At 32.6% G+C, this 22,939-nt stretch overlaps 1 protein-coding gene and 1 long non-coding RNA gene across 6 annotated transcripts in view; both read left to right on the top strand.

Annotated features, from left to right (window-relative positions):
• The window catches only part of LOC132928605 (dual specificity protein phosphatase 10), a 36,178-nt gene extending 23,018 nt beyond the window's left edge, over positions 1-13,160 (top strand). For all 5 annotated transcript variants that reach the window (XM_060993398.1, XM_060993399.1, XM_060993400.1 and 2 more), the window contains 2 exons: positions 9,287-9,637; positions 11,720-13,160. In XM_060993398.1, coding sequence (XP_060849381.1) covers positions 9,287-9,637; positions 11,720-12,057 — 689 coding nt within the window. In that variant the 3' untranslated portion in view covers positions 12,058-13,160. The remainder of the gene's footprint in view (positions 1-9,286; positions 9,638-11,719) is intronic.
• Positions 13,161-16,580: 3,420 nt separating this feature from the next.
• Positions 16,581-17,201, top strand: LOC132928606 (uncharacterized). Its single transcript, XR_009662050.1, has 2 exons — positions 16,581-16,710; positions 16,793-17,201. It is a non-coding gene; the product is annotated as an uncharacterized LOC132928606 (long non-coding RNA).
• Positions 17,202-22,939: the final 5,738 nt, after the last annotated feature.

The raw sequence follows: 22,939 nt of genomic DNA on the forward strand, positions 1-22,939 counted from the left end.
AAATTGTCTATGAAACGACTGTCTATGTATTAATAGGTTTTCTGGGAAATGACCATACTATCCCGATATTACTGCACAACGCCGATTATTAAGACGACAATAATTACTCGCTCTTTTTTCAATACACTTTATCAGTGCCTACCTATAAACACTATCTAACGCGTAGAATAATGCTCATACAGGTGTATACCTGCAGTTTCCACTTTCCACTCGGTCCACGCTACAGTGTATTATTGTAAATAATATTTTGTAAATCACGGCGAGGATCGAGGTGAAAGGCTGTAGTGTTTTCAATAACGAGGGTTATTGTATACATACACTCGTATATATACCATACCTCTGTTTGTTACAAAAGTATCCTTATTATTACTGTTACCGATAGCCGCTCGGCGTCGTGAAAGCGGTTCGAATAAGAACGAACAGAATAATAGTCGCAAGTACGGCTATTAAATTATATAGATAGTGTGTGTGTGTGTGTATGTTATTACATTATTGTACCTCCTGCAGTCTCCTGCGTGCGTATTGTTTTAAGTACACGGTATCCGTACGATCGAATGACCGCTGTAACAAGTTTTGCAGCCTGAGAATAGAACGTCGGATGAGTGTATGACTTTTATATTAAAGCACGTATATTTTGGGTAGACGTATTAAAAATATTTATTAATTACAATTTATAGGTCAGGTTGGGTTTGTATCTGGGAGCCGGAGATCCGTATTTCCGTTGACATATTTTCTGGGAGTTTCTCAAAATGTGGTAAATAATAAATAAAATAATAGTCATCGTTTTTATTTTGGTTGATGGCTGAGTAATGAGTACAGAATGTATATGATGTATAATTAAAATAGTCGTAAAAAATGAATCTTTAAGTTGATAATAATTGTAGCCCTTACATTAAATAAAATAATAGAATACTTAATCAATTATAATTATTTAAGTAATTTATGTTTTACAACCATATTTATTGTGTAAACGAACAATTGACATCCATATTCGATGGTAAAATGCTGTGTGAAACACTAAAATATTACGAATATGTCTTCAGAAATATTAATTATTCATTTTTTCTATAAGTACTACATTACCTGTGCACTAGGCCAAACACAGAAAATGGTTTTTCACAAATACTGTGGGTGCAATTTTCAGAAATTTGGGTTATAACGCGTTTAAATAGTTTTACTTAATACCAAATACAGGAAAAACAAAAGTTTTACTTCTACATACGACGATATAAAAAAAAACTATAAACTTCAAATCGTAGTGATGGTCCTAAAGATTCGTATATTCGCGAGATTCGACATTACGTATTATATTTATTACGATTGCCTGTTACCAAATACCTATCAACCTTACCATGTGTAATTTGGCCACTTATTTCAATCCCATTTAGTTTTTTTTTCCTAAAATAAAATGTATAGGTAACATCATTATTTTATATAATATTGTATTTAACATATATTTTAAAATTTTAACTAATTTTTTAGTAATTGTTTTGTTAAAAAAATGAACATGATATAATTTTAGGTTGACAACTAGAGATCGGCCATCCCTCTTAATTGGGGTTTGGGTATTTACCTTTTAAAATCAAGTAGAACATATAATCACATGTAGGTAGTCTATTCCTAACCGTTCCAAAACAGTCATTCGTGTAAACACTTCAAAAAAAGTGTCAATAATACTCATTTGTTTTTTATTAGATGACATCATTTTTTTCCACACTACTATGCATAATTGTTTTATTATTTATATATATAAATGTAATCATTATCTAAATATAACGAATGATACATTAAATACGTGAAAAATAAATTTATATTCAAATGGTTGCACATGTGCAAACAATAGTGATCGCTTAGAGATTTATGATTTTTGACATTTATAAATTATGTGTGTAAAATTATTTTGGTAATTCGGTAACGAAAGTGTCAAAATACTCTTATTCGGGATATTTACCTATATCTGCGATGTACTCTATACATTCAGTACACTGATAAAAGATACACGCTTATACACACAATGACGATCGTGGCAAATAATGAAATGCAGTAACGGTGTAAAAATAGTGAACATGATATCATGCTGGAAATATTACGTCATGAGGGAACTTCTTTACAAATTTTGTACACATACACACATTATAAAATACAATACGCTGGTGAGACGAAAAATAACGACCTTTTTTCAATTTTACGTCCGTCGCAGTAGTTTTGCATGGGAAAAATCAAATTAGAAAAAATTATTTTTATTGTAATCACTCGTGTAAGTTATACTTTTCTGTGTGAAAAATCACACTCATAGATTTTTGATGATATTTTTTCTACGCCAGTTTCGCCCACACTATATTTTGTTCAAATCAAATAAAATATGTGATGTGTACCTACACTGTACAGTTTGAATCGTTCTACGTTTAGTTCAGACGCAGCACCTTATATTATAGTATTCATATATTATATATTTGCAATTTTTGTTGATTTCCTATTTCCTGTTGCAATACGTCAAACACTATTGTTCATTCTGTCGAATAAACTTTTTATTTGGGTCGACATATACTCAGCTGTACTTATTAGTATATCGGTCCTCGAAACGTCAATATAATGCCACATTTTTAACCATTATATAATATATATTTTCTATAGTTCTATTTAGTTTTATTTGGAAATATACAACAGTCGACTCGTGAATTATAACAGAAATCGAATAAATTAGATTTATTTTTTATTCATTGCCTAATAACATAAAGTAAATATCTTTATTAAAATCGAATATAATCATAGTATTAGTTAAAAACACAAAACACTAAAGGCTTAATATTAATATTATGCCGAAATTAAAAATTAACCATAATAACAACCATTCTCTTTTAAAGTATTACAGCTCAAAAATAACACGTTATATACCTATAGGCTATAATGGACAACGTAGTACTTATGGACAGTAAACATTTACAGTAATATATTAATTATACAATTATAACTATAGAAAATTATTTTCTAATCGTAATCGATATCAAATTATCAATTATCATCGTAGGTTCGTAGTTGTTGAAGTCGAACAATGCATACTATTGTAAATAATATCATGCGGTGATGATGTATCCAAGAAAAAAGTAACAATTAAAGTGAGTACGATGAGTCAATGAGTTTATATTTTAAAGATTAAAGTTTAGTATTTGTTTTTTGATTGGTCAGATTAACCATAATTAAGGACTAATAACAATGATTTTTATTGGGGCTAGTATTTATATATGCACTGTATAAAATAATAAAATACGTGTATTTAATTTTGTAAAGGTATGGTAAAATATGCAAAAAAAATTATAATAAAATATAGATAGGTATTATAGAATATAGATAAAATATTAATTTACCGGTATTTTACATAATTTTTTAATGAAATTAAAATTATGAGCGTAATATGATGTGTCATCTAGCCTTGTACACTTATTTTGCTTAAATATACCATAAAACATATATTTATTGAGCTTATATTTCAAATATATATCGATATGTTAGTATGCAATAATATGCATTATACATAAAGTATGCAACGCAATATATTAACCATATGTATCGATACGAGGTGATTTGTAGATACCTTAGCCTAATTTATAAAAGTGCACTGTAAAAAAAACATACCTGCGATGCATACACATTTTAGCGATAATTATTATTTTAATTTTTTTTACAAGTTATTTTGATGAATTTAAGAATAGTATCTACCTATAGTGGCCTATAGACATTTTCCGTTTGAGGGCGATGACTGCTCAGTCTCTGTTGTCTAATAGATAATTTCTCACAAATATGCTTAAGCGTACGAATCATTTGTGCTACTCGAGCGAAGAAAATAATATCTTATAAGTTATAGGTATAGTTATGTTATATTGTATAACTTGGGTACACTAGATCGGATCTATAATATGGTATAGATATCAACTATTATACTAGCGCGTGTCAGTGTCTGAGAAATAAATTTGCATTTAAATTAGATGGTATAATAAATTATGGAAAAAATAACGTATTTCAAAATATTTTATCATAGTTGTATGCAAAATACATTGTTATATAATAACAATATATTATACATAATACATTTATCCATAGTAAATTCGATTGAATAATAATAATATTACGCGAAATGCCGCACCCGACTTCAATGATTTTCACACAATCGATTTACTGCACTCTATAAATATATAATATTACAATATAATTGTTGTACAAAGTGGTTGATCATGAATTAAATATAGTTGGTGGTGCACATTCATACATTTTTTTAGAATATATATAAATTTTAGATGAATTTTCTTTTGCGTTGTGCTCTTATAAAATCGTATGATACTATTTAAATATTATAATCATCGTTTAACATGTCAATATGCGTAATTTTATCTCAAGTTACCTGTGCCAACTCTCTCGTTCTGCAGTTTACTATTTGAACTGCAATCGAAAGTTTTTGAGATAACATAATATTTATACCATAAATAAAAAGTATATCGTATGTCATCATATCATATTATGCCGTAGTCCTCGTCATATTTTCCTTGCGTTCCTAAACACATAAATGCTCACAAGTTATACGAACCATTTTCCCAGGAATCTGCTTATACGGGCACGTAATACATATTAGGTAGGATTCCGCACCGTATCACAACACTAGTACTTAGTACCGTATATAGCTGATATTTTGAGTAAATTTAGTTTCGTTGTTCTTCCGATATGATTGGTCATTCTGATTCAACTAGGAAGAAATGAGGAAACGCGCACGTATCATAAAGGTCTCGCAGCATATCAAGGCCAAACAATTTTGTCATTCCATCGCATAACCGGTTTTTCGATCGTTGTTAACTAATACTATTATATACGCGAGATGAGATTTAGTGATGCATATTAGCGTTTACTCAGCCGGCGATAATTAATAATTTTGCTCGGGAGAAATATTTTCATGACATACGACGAAAATGAAAAATATTAATAATATCATATAAGCAACTCGCAAGTACTTTTTTTTCTTCATATGAAAATAATTGTTATATTATGTATATATGTGTGTTCCTATACTGAAGCAGTACGTCTCATCCATAATTGAATGACTCATACTTAATGTACCTAATGTATAAATTGATTAAGTACAGTAAATGACAAATATTATAATTGAACTCAATCTGATTAAATTGTCAATAATATAGATAAAGATACAATATTTGTTTAATGTCATCGTCTTATTATTATATTATCTAAATATCTGGAACATACTGATATTATGATAAATACTTAATATTTTTGAATTCGTCATTTTATGCACTATTGTGATTATTATGTTTTTATAATTAGTTTACTGAAATTCAAATAATTGTATGTTATGGTATAATCGTTTAATAGTATTTAATTTTATCGATATTATCTATTAATTAATGATCATTTGTATATTAATATGTTATAAATTATGATTTAAATACAACGAATTCAGAATGACTAAAAATTATATTATATTGAAAATAAAATACGTCAATGCAATGGCCGTTATACAGTCCAGATGAAAACCAATACCGCAGTGTTTTAAGTACGATGTCGTCATTTGTAGGGTTCGACGCGTATAATATAGAGGATATATTATTTTATAACAATATAATATATTATACGAAAATACTATACCAATTTATTTTTATTTATCGTTAAGTAGTTTCATATATCAAAAAACGTCAGTTGTTAAGTACCCGTATTCGTGTATATTCAATATATTATATAGGCCCATTAAATATCCGACGAGTAATGTAATGCATAAATCGTCGTTGTATATATATTATTCGATTACAGTATTAAACTTTGTCCCGACAAATAAATAATATCGTTTTACTAGCGTATATCTCTTAGGTACTTTCCTTGTGCCACGCCGACGAATGGTGTAAACGGTTCGATTAAAAATCAGAATATCGGTCCATTCGTCGATTTGATTATTAATTATTATTCGTATTCGCATTTCGCACGATAAAGATCAAATTTCGATAAGTGAAACAGACCATAGTATCGTATACGTTGCACTTATGCGAACACAACTGGTAATAAGTTGAAGGGTGGCGATCTGTTTCACAAATATAATAATATTAAATTATGATATGACGCGGCAGCGGCGTTTGACATTACAGACAAAATTTGATTTCACACTTCGTCGGTTTGTCAAATAGGGCGGAAAAATCAAAAAATCGTTCCCGGTTTTTGGCGTGCATTCGTAACGATACACTAACAAAATGTCCAGTGGATAAAAATATATTTTATACCTAAATAAATTGTAAGTTAATATTATCATAGTATACAATAATGTTTGTAAGCAATTATTTACACCGTAGGGCGTGATGAATATGGAATTAAAATAAAAAAAAATTACAAAGGTAGTTAATAGTTTAATATACGAGTAGTTTACACAGTAGAGTAGACATAACGCAAACATTTAAATATTATAATACTCGATTATAATTTATAATACTCGTAGTATGTAGTGTGTACCATATGGTATATCATATAAAACTAAACAAGTAAATTAAATTAAATACTAAATACTAAATAGTAAGTAAAAATTAATGTATTCTCAAATTCTCAAGTCATCGATATATTCGGACTATCGAAACATTGATATAACATTGAACATTTCTATTTCTAGACAAAATATTTACCTAAAAAAAAGTTTGACGAGGAAAAAGAACATTTTTGCCGAATTGTGAATTTTAAAAATCGAGCATATCCTAAAAAGTTAACCTGAATTTAGTATTACTGATACTAGGGCTTAGATTTAAAATCAACCCTTTTTATAGTGGACTTAGCTCTAATGAACGATTATTTTTGTATTGGACAATGCGTTTTATCGCTGATGCCAATGATTGTTTTTTTTCCAAGTCCTAAATATTTTTCATGACTATAAAAATTATATTATAGGTACCTAAGAATTTAAAGGGACATATTTGTTACCTTTGCAGTTAATTGGTTATTAATAATAATGACTTAACAACAAATAATTGTGTACGTAATTTATAATAAAACAAAATATTCATTTTAAATACTTTTTTCCATTTATTCGGATTTTTCACCATTTAACTTATTTATAATATGTGCTATCATCATCGTAGTATTATAATACATATTACACACGGAATTGCAGCGAGTTTCAGTAATAGGCATTGTATTATTATGTTATTAATAACAATAATAATGAATTGCGAAAACGATTTTTTTTTTCGAATTTGATGAGTGTACTATCTTGACGGTGATACATCATGCGCAACGTGCAATACGCAGTATTATTATTCATAGTAATTAATAGAAATATTATTTAATTATTTTAATTACGGCGGTTGAAACGCGAAAAATATATCGGCGACGGCGTGGCGCTTGTTTACGAAAAGCATAATAATAATAATAATAATAATAATATAATTTGCGCGCGGGGGATGTCATGTGTACACTCTCTCTCATTCACGACGGCGGCGGCGTTGGTGGGACCGAGGGGAAGGCGAGCCGAAGGGGAGGAGACAAGGTCGGATGACTAATGCACAGCGAGAGAGGCATACGATATTATATTATACCAGCCGGTTTGTCCGTCGCGTAGTACGATGTGTTTATGCGTTACCCCTCTCTGGTCCCTCACCGTGTGACTATTCGCCCCTCCCAGCCCGTGCGCCTTCCGTATTCCAGAGACCGCGTGCGACCGCGCTCGCAGATCCGAACGTCGCTAGTTGCCATCATTCGACTCGTAGTCGTGTAACGCGTCGCACGTAGCTGATCGTAACCGTTTACCGCGTATCCGAAAAAATGTGTGTGGTACAAATATATCGTGCGTAGCCTTCCGTGGGCAAACGTTTTCCTTCTTCGTTCCCGACCTTTTTCCGGTGGTTTCGCACAGTTTAATATAATATAATATAATAAAAAAACATTGTTATTGTGCATCTCAGTAATATTTTTTTTTATAATAATATAATAATATATTATAATATTATCGTACACGTTTAATAAGTTTACATATATACATTATCAACAGTCATATTTATTGAATACCGTTTCGTGTTTCGACCAACGATTATTTACAATACGATAATTAAAAATAACAATAATTATAATACTATCATAAGTATTTTGTGTTCGCGTTTCCGATTTTTGTAATATCGTCTACAACCTACTTTTACGGAAAAGCGCAAAGATGACCGCTGCAATAGGACACAAGAAACTCACGCTTAAGCTCAAGCTTTCCCTGGACGCTTGTCCCACTTGGAGCAGAATCCGTTCAGGTACGCAAATCACTATGTGATAACGGATCGACGACGATCATTTCGAATCACCCCCCCTAATGTTATGTGCGAGTAATCACGGTCTTATCATATTGCATTCTATTGCAATATATATATATATATATATATTTATATTATTCAACCCATCTGACTAGTGATAATACATAAATCTGTTTGATTTCTTTTATTTTACTGGTATTTTATGAAGGTATTTACCACTAACAACGGTTAGTAATCAGTGGGTAATCGTGTACGGTATTATAAAACGAAAATATATTTAGAACTGTTTACACACTTCACATGCAGGATAATTTAAATAATCAAAAAGAAAGTTACAAGTCAACTCATAGTTACTATAGTATTAATAGTACTCGTATTTCACTAAAAATAATGTACAGATAATAATACTTTGTTTTATATTGAAATATTTATTAACTCTTTTACTTATTAATACCATTACATATTTAATGTTACTCTTTTGACTAATCAAATTACAATTTCCTTGTTTACCCAAACGAAATATAACTCGAAAACCGAGACTGTTTACTTTAACTCTACATAAACATATTTTAACTACTTGATTGTTTTTAAAACTTTTATTCCGTGTTTGTAAATAAAGCGATTCCATGTTATATCGAGTATACAAACATGTCGATGTTGTTTATAGAATACACAATAATTATCATCCAGATCAATCCGAACGATCAATGATATATATATATATATATATATATATATATATATATATACATATATCAGTCAATTGTTATAAAATTTGGCTATACATTTAGTATTATGTCTATTGATAGACACCGCAAATGATACGTATCCCGTATTATTATAGCACTATAGTGTACTTAACCTACCTATTATAATCGATACACGCTAATCCAACAGAAATATTATTTTCTCGTATTCTAATAATATTATCATTGCTTTCAACAGTCTTAACGGTTCCACCATTTGAGGTATTAAGCATCAGATGGTCTTTTTAACACGTTTATTTTTCTATTTAGGTGGCCACAAAGAATTCCATTCCCGGCATAAGGACATGTGCGAGAACTCCCTGTTGCCGGCGCCGCTGAGCGCCAGCTGTCCTCCAGATGTGGACCGAGAGTCTATGGATACCCACCCTCTGACCAAGGTGCTGCCGTTCTTGTACCTGGGTAACAGCAAGGATGCTGACGACCGGGATGGTATGACTGCCATCGGGGTGACACGTGTGTTGAACGTGACTACAAGCCAACAGTCACCATCCCCGACTATGGACCACCGCGCTTCCGGCGTCGTGTATAAGCGGCTTTCCGTCTTAGATAACGGGCATGCCAACCTTAAACAGTACTTCGAGGAAGCGTTCGAATTCATCGGTAAGTCACTGCAGATTACCATATAATATTCAGGGCCCTATACACATACCCATCATCTCTGGTTTATGTGATTATTATTATACCTAATTCATTATCAATGTATAGTTTTCGACATAACGATTCGCCGTCCATATCGATATCTAAATTATCTTTTCGCTGTGTATTTAACTGCTGCAGGATACTGCCGTTTGTGAAACGTAATTGCGCATCAAACGAATATAATTTATACTATACACAGTGTTCGTCATTGTTGTTAAACGGTAGTGGTATAGGTTGTAGGTAGTCATATTCATAGGGGGTCGCTTTTTTTCCCGCGAAAAAAGGGCGGGAAAACAGAAGCCGTTTCCCCTATGTTTCCGTGGACCTGTGAGTCACGTCAAAGTACGGTGGCAGCTGTATCGTACAAGACTCAACGATAGCACACGTATGAATGACGTCATCGCCCGCGTTTGACCGAGTTTTATTGTTTGTATTGTTTTCAGCGACAGCGGCGGTGGTGGTTCCCTCTATGTATCGTGTTGACAACGACGTCGTCCGCGGACACCCGTCCGGAAACACGCCACCCACCCCCGCCCTTCCGATTCCTATTTTGACAAAACAATAACATCGGTCCGACCGGTATTTAAAACCCGTACTTGGAAACTATTAACGGCAAACACAATTACGTGTATTATTAGGTGTACTGTAGGGTGCGCCCAGAATCCCTTTTTCATATAAGTGGAACCTCCGACGACCGACACACGTCGGTGATGTTTATATTGTTTTTACACGAGACCGGGGAAATGTTAGTGCGAGCGGATTTCTAGACGAGCGCACCGGTGCGGTTGTGTTTAGCCATTTATAGCTCATCGGCGCACGACCTCTCGCGTGAGTCACGTCGTGTTATTATATATATACGACGTATCCGCCGTATTTGCGGCGGAGCTGTTCACACCGATATCACTGCTGTTATGATATTATTCGAGTTGCACGCGCTCGTAAAATATATTTCCGTACGTCTTATGAAGTTGTGAACGTCCAGACTACAAATAAACGTTATTCGTTATGTTTTGGTCATCGTTTTTCGCTGTGTGAACCATATACGTTTACGTATCTATAAATATATTAGGTTATTCCCAATTACCCGTCATCGATGCACCACTTTCCCCTGTCCCCCTAAAACTATTACTGCTAATGACTCATATATGTTCTTGGACGTAATGTAATTGCCCCGTGATTGTCACCCCTTTCTGCGGTGCACACGCGGCGACAACCCCTATGTGATATTTGTGAGGGTACTAGACCCGTTGATGTCACAATAGATGACGTCACGGAAGCTCTCCTGTTGCCCTCACGCTTAATATACAGCAGTAGCTATATAGTCCTGCAGGACTATTAATTTCAATAAAACCGTGGGATCCTGTGGTGGCGGCGACTTGAGCGTGGAAATTTCAAAATTAGATCGTCCGCTTGTGCGACCCATACGATTATGACACCATAAGCGAAGTGTCGTGCGACGGGTAGGGGGATGAGTGTGTAGGTGTGTTATGTTGGTTATAACGTACGTACAACTCGAAATAGACTCACGCGTTTAGAAGTGCGTCTAGAGCCAAAATTAAAACCGTCAGTTTGGACGCACACCGAGATTTGATTTAAGCTGGACGTCTACCAGATCTCTGACCGCGGTTGTACTTTTATAGCCAAATTCGGGTGCCGCTCGCGACTTGTTTATTTCTGGCTCGGTTGTCTGCTAAAATTAACCTCAAAACACACGCTATAACGCCATTTATCGATACGGTGAGTCATGTCTCGCAGAGATGGATGTGGTGTAGTTTGTGTACAAATGATGGCTACTGCCGTGTGTTAAAAATATTGATAATATCTGCCAATATTGATTTGTCGGGATTAAACGTACAACACAACCACGCGCCAACGTTATATAAATATGTTTGATCGACAGCAAACCGATATATTATAATAGCATAAATCACGTACCTACCACCGGTAATACCCCGCCCAAGTTCCACCATCACCACTGACCGTTATAGTCGTGCCTTCGTGTTTATTTGTACTGATCGCGATCTATTTTTTTGGTTTTCACAGAAGGCGCTCGGAAGTCTGGCGGAAGTGTTCTGATACACTGCCAGGCCGGCATATCCCGGTCGCCGACCATAGCCATCGCGTACGTGATGCGCCACCGGAATACGTCCATGGTGGACGCATACAAGATGGTCAAAGCAGCCCGGCCGATCATATCGCCGAACCTAAACTTTATGGGCCAGCTGTTGGAGCTCGAGCAGAGCTTGCAGCAGTACGAACAGCAACACCAGCAGCAGCAACAGCAACAACAGCAACAGCAACAACAGCAACCGCGTTGCGGCCAGTCTTGGGTCACCGCCCAATCCGCCGCAGACGAACTGTCGCCCGGATGTAGTACATAAAAAAAAAAGGCCGCCGCGCCCGACGACTGTACGCACGCACACACGTGCTCAAGTTTACGGGTTTTTGTGTGTACGTGTGTGCTTGCGCGCGTGCGCAGGACAGAGACAAGGTACCATGTCCCCGCTTCGGGCATGCTAAGATAATATTATAATATTGGTATATGTATAATATATATATACGTATTAAGTATCTGTATAATATTTGTTTGTGTCAATTGCGTTCGAGATATTCCAACCTATATAATGTGTTCCTAATAATTAGTTTTTCCATTCTCGCGCAAATGTATGTAAAAAAAAAAAATATCTATATATATTAAATAAATGATTAAAACGAAATGATAGTAATAATATAAAAGTACCTATATCTATGTGTATATATAAACTTGCGTACGTATCCGTTTAAGAATGTGAAAGTATATATATACATATATGTTTGTATATTATAACGTATGTGCCTATTATTATTATTAATATCATCATCATCATCATTATTATTATTATATTGTTGTTTGTAATGTTATAAATAAAAAAATTAAAGAACTGTCTGCGTGAATTCGCGGTAGGTACATCAAATATTATTATCGTACGGCGATTTCTTCGCAGCTACGCATAGTATAATATATATATATATAAATATATATAAACTTTTAGACACGATGTGATGACACCACTGCATCATATACTGGTGCAGATTTGACACGATTCGAAAAAACGAGCATTATCTAGTCTTGCAAACTTTGTACATAAGATATAGTATGATATAATATACGTATTATTACTCGCTGAGACTACTATTTTTTTTTAATTACACCATTTTAATTATTATTATTATTATTATATATATATATAATATGTATATATATATATATATATATATATATTATGTATGAAATGTAAAAAGAAAAATTGATGTAAAAATTATGTTTTTTTTTTAACAAAAATTAAAGGCTGTGTTTGTAGATATAATCATAGAATATTTATAACTGATGATGATCATGTACCCCCCCACATATTTTTTAAAATTGAGTCAATATGTAGCAAAATGATTTGTATTTTATATTTGACCGTCTAAATACAAAACGAAATCGTTGAAAACAAAAATATATATTGCATTGTTGTTAAATTATTGAACTACGTTGGAAATTATTGTTATTTTTTTCGCGACCGCGCTGATGTCGTCTAAATAGGTACCTCTATAATAATATATATAGGTACGTCTACACAATACACGCGGCACAACACCGCGAGAAAAACACGCATACAAGCATGCGCAAACTGCGCATGAATCACACAATCACTCCGTAGACGGTGAATCATATGTGTGCATCACATTATAATTAATAATGTTATAACATGTATGGGTGTGCGTAATGGGGCGCCTTAAACTGCGTGTGTGTATGAACGGTTGAGTGTGTACGAGTAATGATTTCAATATATTATGTAAATATATATATATATATATGTGTGTGTGTGTGTGTGTACGCGTTCAACGGCGTAGTTAGAATTTTTAATGGAACAGTGAGGGGGGAAATATAAAATACTCGGTAGTAAACAAGTCATTATTCGTGTTTAGTTTTACTTTTTTATATCTCTTTTTGATAGTTTTTTTTTTAATCTAAAGGTTACCTATAATGGTATCAACTTGTTGTTTGGTCAAAAGATTTTAATTTTTATGATTTTTTTTCTCGGTCCACAAATTGAAGACGCTGGAGCTTTTTTGGCAAAAATTTGAATCATTTTTAGTTCGCTGATATTTTTTAGCTTATACTTATCAAGGTCAACTGCTGAACTTCTCTATACTTCTCTATAGTTTTTGAATGAACTTTTTTAAATTTGATACATAGTACCTACTATACAGTAGGCATAGTACAAATAATAGTGGGAGAACATGTTCCTTTGCCCTTCTCTCATACATGATGGCTATAGCACAGCATATTCGTTATTTCGTTACATTATTCGTTCGCCTATCGTTTTTGATATACCTAGTCGTAACACTCGTAACTCATAATGTACGATGTACGACGTACTGCTGTACAACAATATAATCGTTGAGAGTCCCTACGATGGACTCAACTAGGAACTAGTAAAAGGTGTGTTAGATGGACGATTATTATAGCACTCCCAAAAACAAAAACAAAACACACAACCGGACATGAGCAGTTTCAGACAACATTAATAAGGTTTTTAAATTTGAAACGCATATATTTCATAATATTGCATAACACGCTGATGTTTTGAATAGGTAGTTTCGAAAAACAATGTTTTTTATAATCATTCCTTGTATATATTATTGTCTTTGACTATGTGTTAGCATTTAGCGTTCATAATATTTCTATTTTTATTAGTCTAGATTGGTATACATAAAGCGTCTATACAAAATACTATAGAGTATACACATTTATCTTGAACATTATTGTAATTGTAATACATGTGTGTTATGATCCTGAATCGTACTATATAGGTAGGTATAGAAACTAGTAAGTATATATGTAAACATGTTTATATAATTTATTCATGAAAATTATTAATTAATAATTTTATATAACATTTCATTAAAATCATTTCATAATTTACACAACACAAAATACTTTTAATACAATTTAATGACGATATCTTTTAAGCATTAAATTGAACTTGTATTAGATAATATAGAGGTGGCGAGTAATTCATTACTGCGTGCATAATTTTTAAAACATAATTTAAATAGACAATTACAAGTATTATGACGTGGGATAATCACATGAACATATGAAAGACTTAAAATAATTGTTAACGTAACCAATTATATGCAATTTTTTAGCATGACAAATAGTGAATATTTTCCTATTCTGAACGGAGAATATGATGTGTGTTTTTCCGTCTGTCGTTATCTTTTGAAACTGAAAAAATGCTTTTATTTTCAAATATCGGGATTTTATCACGTTGCTAGTTGGTACCTACTTTGAAGGATCAAAAGTCATAAATTCCCATTCATTTTCAAAATAATCGAGAAAAGCAAAAAAAAATATTAAGAAAAAACAGGGATTTTTACTCAAAATCGAAATCGATTTTGTTTTTTTTGTGTAAGAAAACTATTCATAGACATTTAACATTTTAAATTTCTTTCTATTCTTTTTTTCTGTTAATATCAATAAAAAAATAATTTGCTGGGCGTTATTTAATTAAATGTTACTTATTAATTTAATGCAAATTTCTTCAAGAGTTTTTCACATACTTACAACATACTAAAATATCAAAAATACGTACAAATAGCCACAATATTCTTTTACGAACATTTAAAGTTAGTATTTTGGCGAAATTCATGGGATTCGTTACAATGTTTTTGGCAAAATCTAATTCAATCGTTCGTATTACTCTATTACTTTAATAGCAATATGTTCATAAAATATACTTAGTACGTAATATATATAGCTAGTCTTTGTTCAGCAGCGTTTTTCGTATGCAACGATTAATACATATACATAACTGTGACTTACTCTTCAATGACTATATAGGTACACTCGACACCCATTTGTACAGTAGAGCGGTTACCTAATTATTTATTTTATTTTAATACGCGTATAAATAAAAAGGTACTCGGTAAGCATGCACTTATACATACATATACGTACAATTTAATGAGCACAAATATATATTTTTTCTATTTGTTATTGATAAAATCGTATTTTCAATATTTAACGCGCAATGCGTTGTGGTTATTCGAGACGCGTGCTGTGATGACGGTCACACACATCTTGCGCAATAATCATGCCCAAACATCCGCGGCGAATATGATACAGTAATGTCGGACAACCGTATACATAATATACTGTTAAGTTAAATCGCTATTATGAAGAACGTGTTATTATTATTGTTTTAATTGTACATTAAATCTGCAAAATATCCATAATTTACATTGGATTATCGTGTCGCTTGAATATTATAAATCATTAACTTTTAAAAACAACAATTTTTCGTATAAATAATTATTATTATTGGTACCTATATTCGTATATAATAAATAATGTTTACTCTTAACGAACCAATTGCACAATTACAATAACAATTTATTATGGATCAAAAAATCAAAAACATAGGTATACGTATTCCTACTCACTGTAGTCTGTAGTTACTACTTAATACTTTGATTCAGTTACAACTTATAGATAATATAATAGAATAATATAGTCGTCATATTGTGTTCGAGTGGTATCGCTACTCCGATTATTATGTGCGGGGAGAAGAAGGGTGGCTTATTCGGTCTATGTATTCTAATATATAAAAAAACAACGTGTACGTGTGTGTAGTTATTGCGATGGACTCAAAAACTACTCGATCGACTTACACAAAAATGTCGAAGATCGTTCTATAAGAGTCACCCATAAAAATGTAGAGAGTAACAGAAATACGTCCTTGTTGGTGTTGAAAGTTGTTTTTTAAATATTTTTGTTGATCATATTATATCATATATTAAAATATAATCTAATAATTAAAACAAGTGCTATATTTTTGTATTTTAAAATTGTTTATTTATACGCAGATGGAGCTACGCCTAAGCCGATTAGATTATGAATCCGCTGTCAAATTTCCAATAATCTCTGTCGGATTTGTCCATAAAACGAGGTACACTGACACTGACATCGGACATGCCCGTGAAATCGTCAATTCAAATCGGTAAACTTAAACAAATAAGATACGCCGTATATTTTATAATTTATTGTCGTAATAATAAATATTGTTATTTACAACGTTGCAGATTATTCATAGTTTTTCTTCGAGCAGCGAGTGATGACATCAGTTGAAATTTTTCGTCGAAATCATTTAGCTTACGAGTAAATTATTATAGTACACAACTCTAACCTTGTGATTATGGTCCGTGTTGAGGCTCTGTATCCCTTTTCACTTATCAAAATCAAATTTGTGACGAACGATTGTCTTCTATCGCGGCGCGTATGTTCGCTTATGGTTACATCAATACAACATCGTGATTGGACCGCATACACACGCCAATCGTGACCTATATTGGCGCTACCGTGCAGTAGATAATAATGTAATATGTACTATTTATTAACGTAATACTATTAAGTTATAATATGCGTGTGGATACGATGTGACTATGGAAAGAAAACTTAATCACAATTAATACCTATTCCTTAGTAAAAATATTTTGACTTGATTTTTCTAAATATATATCTTATTTTTTTTAAGTTCTACCAACTTCACGTAAGCGTGAATGCAAGTGCGTGTACGGATACAATTTCGGCTCGGATTCATCCCGTCACCGTCCCATTGCAGGATGAATACGAGACTTAACAGTCTTATACATTCATATTATCCGGCGAGAAGAATAGTTTTTAAGGTTATGCGATTAAGACCCATTTTCTCGTATATAGCAATACTCATATTATTTGCACCGCAAGTCCATTATGACTCACTCAGCAATAAAATGTTGAGATATTGAGATAAAAGTCACAGATTATATATTATCGCGGAACTAAACCACCAAAAGATTACTTTTTGGACATTGAATTCTAGATCTATTCAAAATTTTTTTAATCAGCTACGAATCCGATAACGGTAATGACAACTTAATACAACCACATTATAACATATTACGTTGTGTACCTACTAAAATGTTGTTTTAAATAATTCATACCTACCTATTTAAATTATAAAATGATAAAAATGTATATATTATATCGTATATACTTTGTATTAATATAGTATACGAGTACCAACTGCTGCAGCGAACGCCATTAATTATTTCGAAAAATATCAGTTATTTTTTTCGAAATTTACTTTTTTACTTTTTGGGACATTAAAAATATCTGATGTAAGTAGGTACCTACTTTAAATTGAACATTTTATTCTGCATTTATTTAATTTTTTATCTTTAATCGTGTATAATTGAAACTGTTATCCATATTTCAAATTACAACTCGTATACCTATAATTTTAATTTCATAATCTGGGGTGGAATAATTTTCAAAAATATGAATTATGTAAAATTATTAAAATAAAACAAAAAGTTTTTCCATAAATTATACGTATCAAAAGTTTAAATAAAACAGAATTGTTCAGCGTTTGAGCGCCTTTATTAATATTTATAAGCGATTCGTGGTGGTGGGCAGTCGCAGTCGATATTCCGCCGCCCCCGAACGTTTCCAGGAGAAATTCGCGCGCATCATGACGCGTGCAAATCCCGCCCAGTTTTTCATTTTACCCGAAAACGCGCCCACGTGATACAGTAAATCCTTGTTCACAATTTTCTAACAAAGCGCATGTACCCATGCATTTTTAAAATCATCTGTACTATTATAATTCTTTTATATTATAGTCTAGTGGCCTGATTGGGGTGTTTTAAAAGTATATACGAGTATTAGTATATTACAGTTTTAAAATGTTTATATTTAATTTTAATTTTTTATATTAGTTAATTTGTATCAATGTAATTGTATTATGGTACAATTATACACTAGTTTAAGTTAATTTGTATTCAGTTCAGAATGAGTCTTGGCTTTTGTTTCAACAATATTGTTATAAAAAAAAATTGGTGCCTCTATATACACATTTTTATATTATAGGTATGACTAAGGCCATTGTAGGGCAGAAAAGGGGAATCTTATACACATACATTATAACAAAAAGAGTTTGCATCATCTAATATTTCAACTACATTATGCAACTGTGTAAGCCCCCTACATGAATCAGTATATCATTATTTCACAACAATTGTTTGATTGAACTTGTTGGGGTATCTTAGAGACGTAGGTATAGATAATTAATTGGGGGGAAGGTGTTGATAATTTAAAAGTTTCTATTACTTACAGAAACTATGAATGTCTCATAATAAGAATTTTGGAAATTCAAATAAGGGCAGATACTCTTATTACGTGTAATAATAACTATTGGTACTTTGTAGTCGTTTATCGATATATTTTTCCCGAGAGTGCAGTCTTGGCAAAATTGGTTTTATAGTATTTTAGAAACAAATAGGTATTGGAAAAAATAAAGCTTGCTTTGAAAAATTGTATGTGGCACACTGGTGCGTTCCTTGAATGATTTCCTAAAAATAATTACTTCAAATAACGGTTAAATAATACTACGAGTATATTATAGATATTGCTTAATTTGTTTTGAATGGCATTAATCATCCTAGTTGATAATTAACAGTTTTGAATATCTATACTCCTATATTTTATATTGTTTATTTGTACTTAAACCTATATAATATAATTGACCACGGAACATTTTTAGTCGTTTGACAGATATTATACACAGTTTGTTAACATTACTGTGATAGGTTCGACTATTATTATCATTAACTTTCGGCTAAAATAAAAAATAAGCCGGACAACATTGACAAATGCTTCGTGCGATTTTCTGGCGGTATGACATAGGTACCATCGTCTGGAAAGCCTATAGAAACTCTCCTCAGATGGTAACGGCTTAGCTTCGAAAATAAAATATACGAGCCTTGCACTTAAAGCAACCTCACACGTATATTGAATGAACTATACGTATGCATAATATGTCATATATTTATACTATACAATGAACTCAGCCACAAAATATATTACATCATAACTACCATAATATTATTGTGTACATATAGTGTACCCATATAAGTAACCGATTTACACGCTAACCTTAACGTATCACGTGATGCATAATATATTATTATGATACACGATTCGCGATTCATTTCCTTAACGCACCGCAATAAACACAATATATACATCACATGTCGAGTATTTAAGTTGTGTGTGTGTACAATGTCAGCGATGTTTGGCCCTCCGAATTTTCACGGCGGATTTATACATTATACGTACACAAAAGTCCCCGGCGATTGATTTTCGACAGGTTTTAATCCCGCGTTTACAGGCCGGTGCACAGCCGCCGCCGTCGCCGCGAGGGGGTCTGCGGCGGCGAATCATTGCAGGGGAGATGATGAGTCAAACCAAAAATCCCTTTTCAAACAACCGTGCGAGCGGCGTTATATTTTTTACCCTTTGTACGGGCTATTAGTCATCTTGCAGCTTTCCTCTTTATTATTATTATTATTATTATTATTATGAGTACACTTCAACGGCGCATTATATATATAGTCGGTTGTATATACGGGGCAGCGGATTGAATGACATCATCCGCCGCGCGTCGACTACATGCATGCAGTAGATATATTATGTGTGCGTGTGTGTTGCAGCGTACAAAGCCGGGAGGGCGAAAATATACATAAGAAAATAATATGACTAATGACGATAAATCGCAAGAGACTGACACACGGTCCGACTTAAAGCCGCTGACTGTGTATGCGCGGTATTGTGCGGATATTAGGTATGTACACGTCATAATATAATTATCAATTATCTAAAAATCTAAAAAGTGTATCAGTAAATTATTGTGTAAATCTACAGAATACAACGTTGAGGCGCGTGTCGCTATCGGATAATAAATAATCGGCGGTGCCAAGAAAATGTTTATTGGGATGGACTTGAATAATTTCTTTCGTATAGTTTACGCCAGTTTAGGGCAGTTATTCGAATAAAATACAACGTTTTATGCGAATGGACTTGCCCCCGACCTATTATAATCGTTCAGTATCTGCAATAATATTGTAAAAGTATAATATTATGATGTAATAGGAATAGACACGAATTCGCAGGTTCCTTTGTCCAATCTGTACAAACCACTCGTGATCTTTATTCGACGCGCGAATCGGGTGGCGGAAAGCTGCCTGTGTAGACTGTAGTAATAACTAATAAATAATAATACATTAATACCCGAATGAAATTGCACCCCCTCCCCCCCAAGGGTTCCTTATGGCTGTTATAGTGATGCTTTTACCATATAAATTACAATAACATATAAATTACAAATTTATTGGATACGATTGTATATATATTACTACGAGTATTATTAGTGATATGTTTGTATAAAATCATCAGCGCGAATAAAAAAACTGATTTTATGTAGCCAAAGTTCTCTAGCTGTCTAACCGATATTGCCGAAAACCAAAACACGATTTTAATGTGTATATAACGGGAAAAAACCAATTTAAAAAAAAACAGTCCCTAAATTATTATTCTTGACAAATAAAGACAGCAAAAAACTTGTAATGTGTCAAACATGTTAGGCTTCACTTTCGGTGTGCCACGCGTGAAATTATAGAATGTCGTAAAAAAAACCCGTACTGCGACGCTCATAATAATATATTCCACTTAAAACGATGTAACCAAAGTGAAAAAAGTATGGTTGGCTTAATTTGTCTGTACATAAGCGTAGGGTGTCGTGAGTGTATGTCTTTGAAAAATGTTCTATACAGCCATCACATAAACTTAGTGTGCACCACTGATCACACGATGCATATTATACCTACTAATATACGTATAAGTATAGGTTTACTCAATACCTCGTATATACACGCAGTGCGCGGTGAACGATATCGAAAAGTCGTTGTCAATACGTCACAGAACTAAAATGTGTCGTTTAAAAAAAAAAAAATCAATAATAATAATCATTTTACTCGTAAATTATACGCTTTAAGCGCCGCCATCCGCGTTCGTATTATTGCATCGTATTGGGCTGAAAATATACGCGTAATAGTAATTTCAGTTCCGCGTCACACGTGCAGTTACGCTAGTTATGCCTATAAACGAGCCTGCGTACTTGCGATAAATTGCGATTTTAGCTGTTGACAGATATATATCTTTAATAATATATCATTTTTACGTCTTTTACGTTTTTCGTGACAAAATTTATCATTACACCATTTTTGTCAATTCTAATATTATATGTATATACTACGCGTAAGTCTGCAGCCGGTTTTTTTTTATCGGAAAGCGAAAAATACATGATGTATTAGTATTATGTTGAAAAACTTGTCCTTACACTATGTATGTTATATCTACATAATATAATATCTTGATGTTCAAATTATATATAATTAATCTTAGTAGGTAACTACTTATTATTATATTATATGCTCATCGATTAGAAACTTCCACGGGGAGGCGATTGAAGACCTCCCCCCCCGCCACTCGACCAATATAATATATCTGTGTCCAAGCCGTTTTCGTAAGCTGCGGCAACAATCACAAGTGCAATATAATGTCGGTGCAGCAGCAACTTCGACGTTGGCAAATCTGTTGTTCTAGGGAAATTGCGTCGTGCTGGTCGTTAAATAATTATCGTGTTGGCTAAACTCTCTTATTATTATTGCGCAATATATAATATTAACTAATTCGTGTAATTTCATTTTACGTAATAAATGTATTCGACATATACATAATATGTGTTTATAATATTAAGTATGTAGTAGTTGTATACTTGTATGTATATAAACCTATACTATATGTACTAATGTAAAATATTATGGTAAATGAAAATTTTCAACTAAACGATTTAATTTGAGACGGGAAAACATTACTAAGTCCTCGAAAAAAAATTAGATAGATCAGCAAGGTTGACATATCGTCATCGTAGCTGAGAATCGTTTTTTGTATATAATGATTCGTCGTTGAATTTGAATTTAATACATCCATTTCAGTAAATACTGCTCAATGACGACTGACGATGAGGTATGCACTCGAGACATACTACACAGCAGAGCTATAATAATATACTTGCCCGGTTTCCCTTCGAAATCGCACTTTAATAAAACTTATGACATCTAAACATTTTAAACCCTTCTTCGCCTTTCATCTATGAATAGGAACGTGATTTTATTTAATAACTAGACTAATTTTTAATGTGGGTTGTGCGTACATCGAATTATTATTAAGTACACACAACTTAATTGGATTCAATTAAATTATACTCGCATGAGGCTTAATAATTTTTATTACATATAATTTATTATACGTTCGTATATTTTCATATTCAATTGATTCAAAAAACAAAC

The sequence above is a fragment of the Rhopalosiphum padi genome, chromosome 4, assembly GCF_020882245.1.
Source record: "Rhopalosiphum padi isolate XX-2018 chromosome 4, ASM2088224v1, whole genome shotgun sequence".
NCBI classification, from domain to species: Eukaryota; Metazoa; Arthropoda; class Insecta; order Hemiptera; family Aphididae; genus Rhopalosiphum; species Rhopalosiphum padi.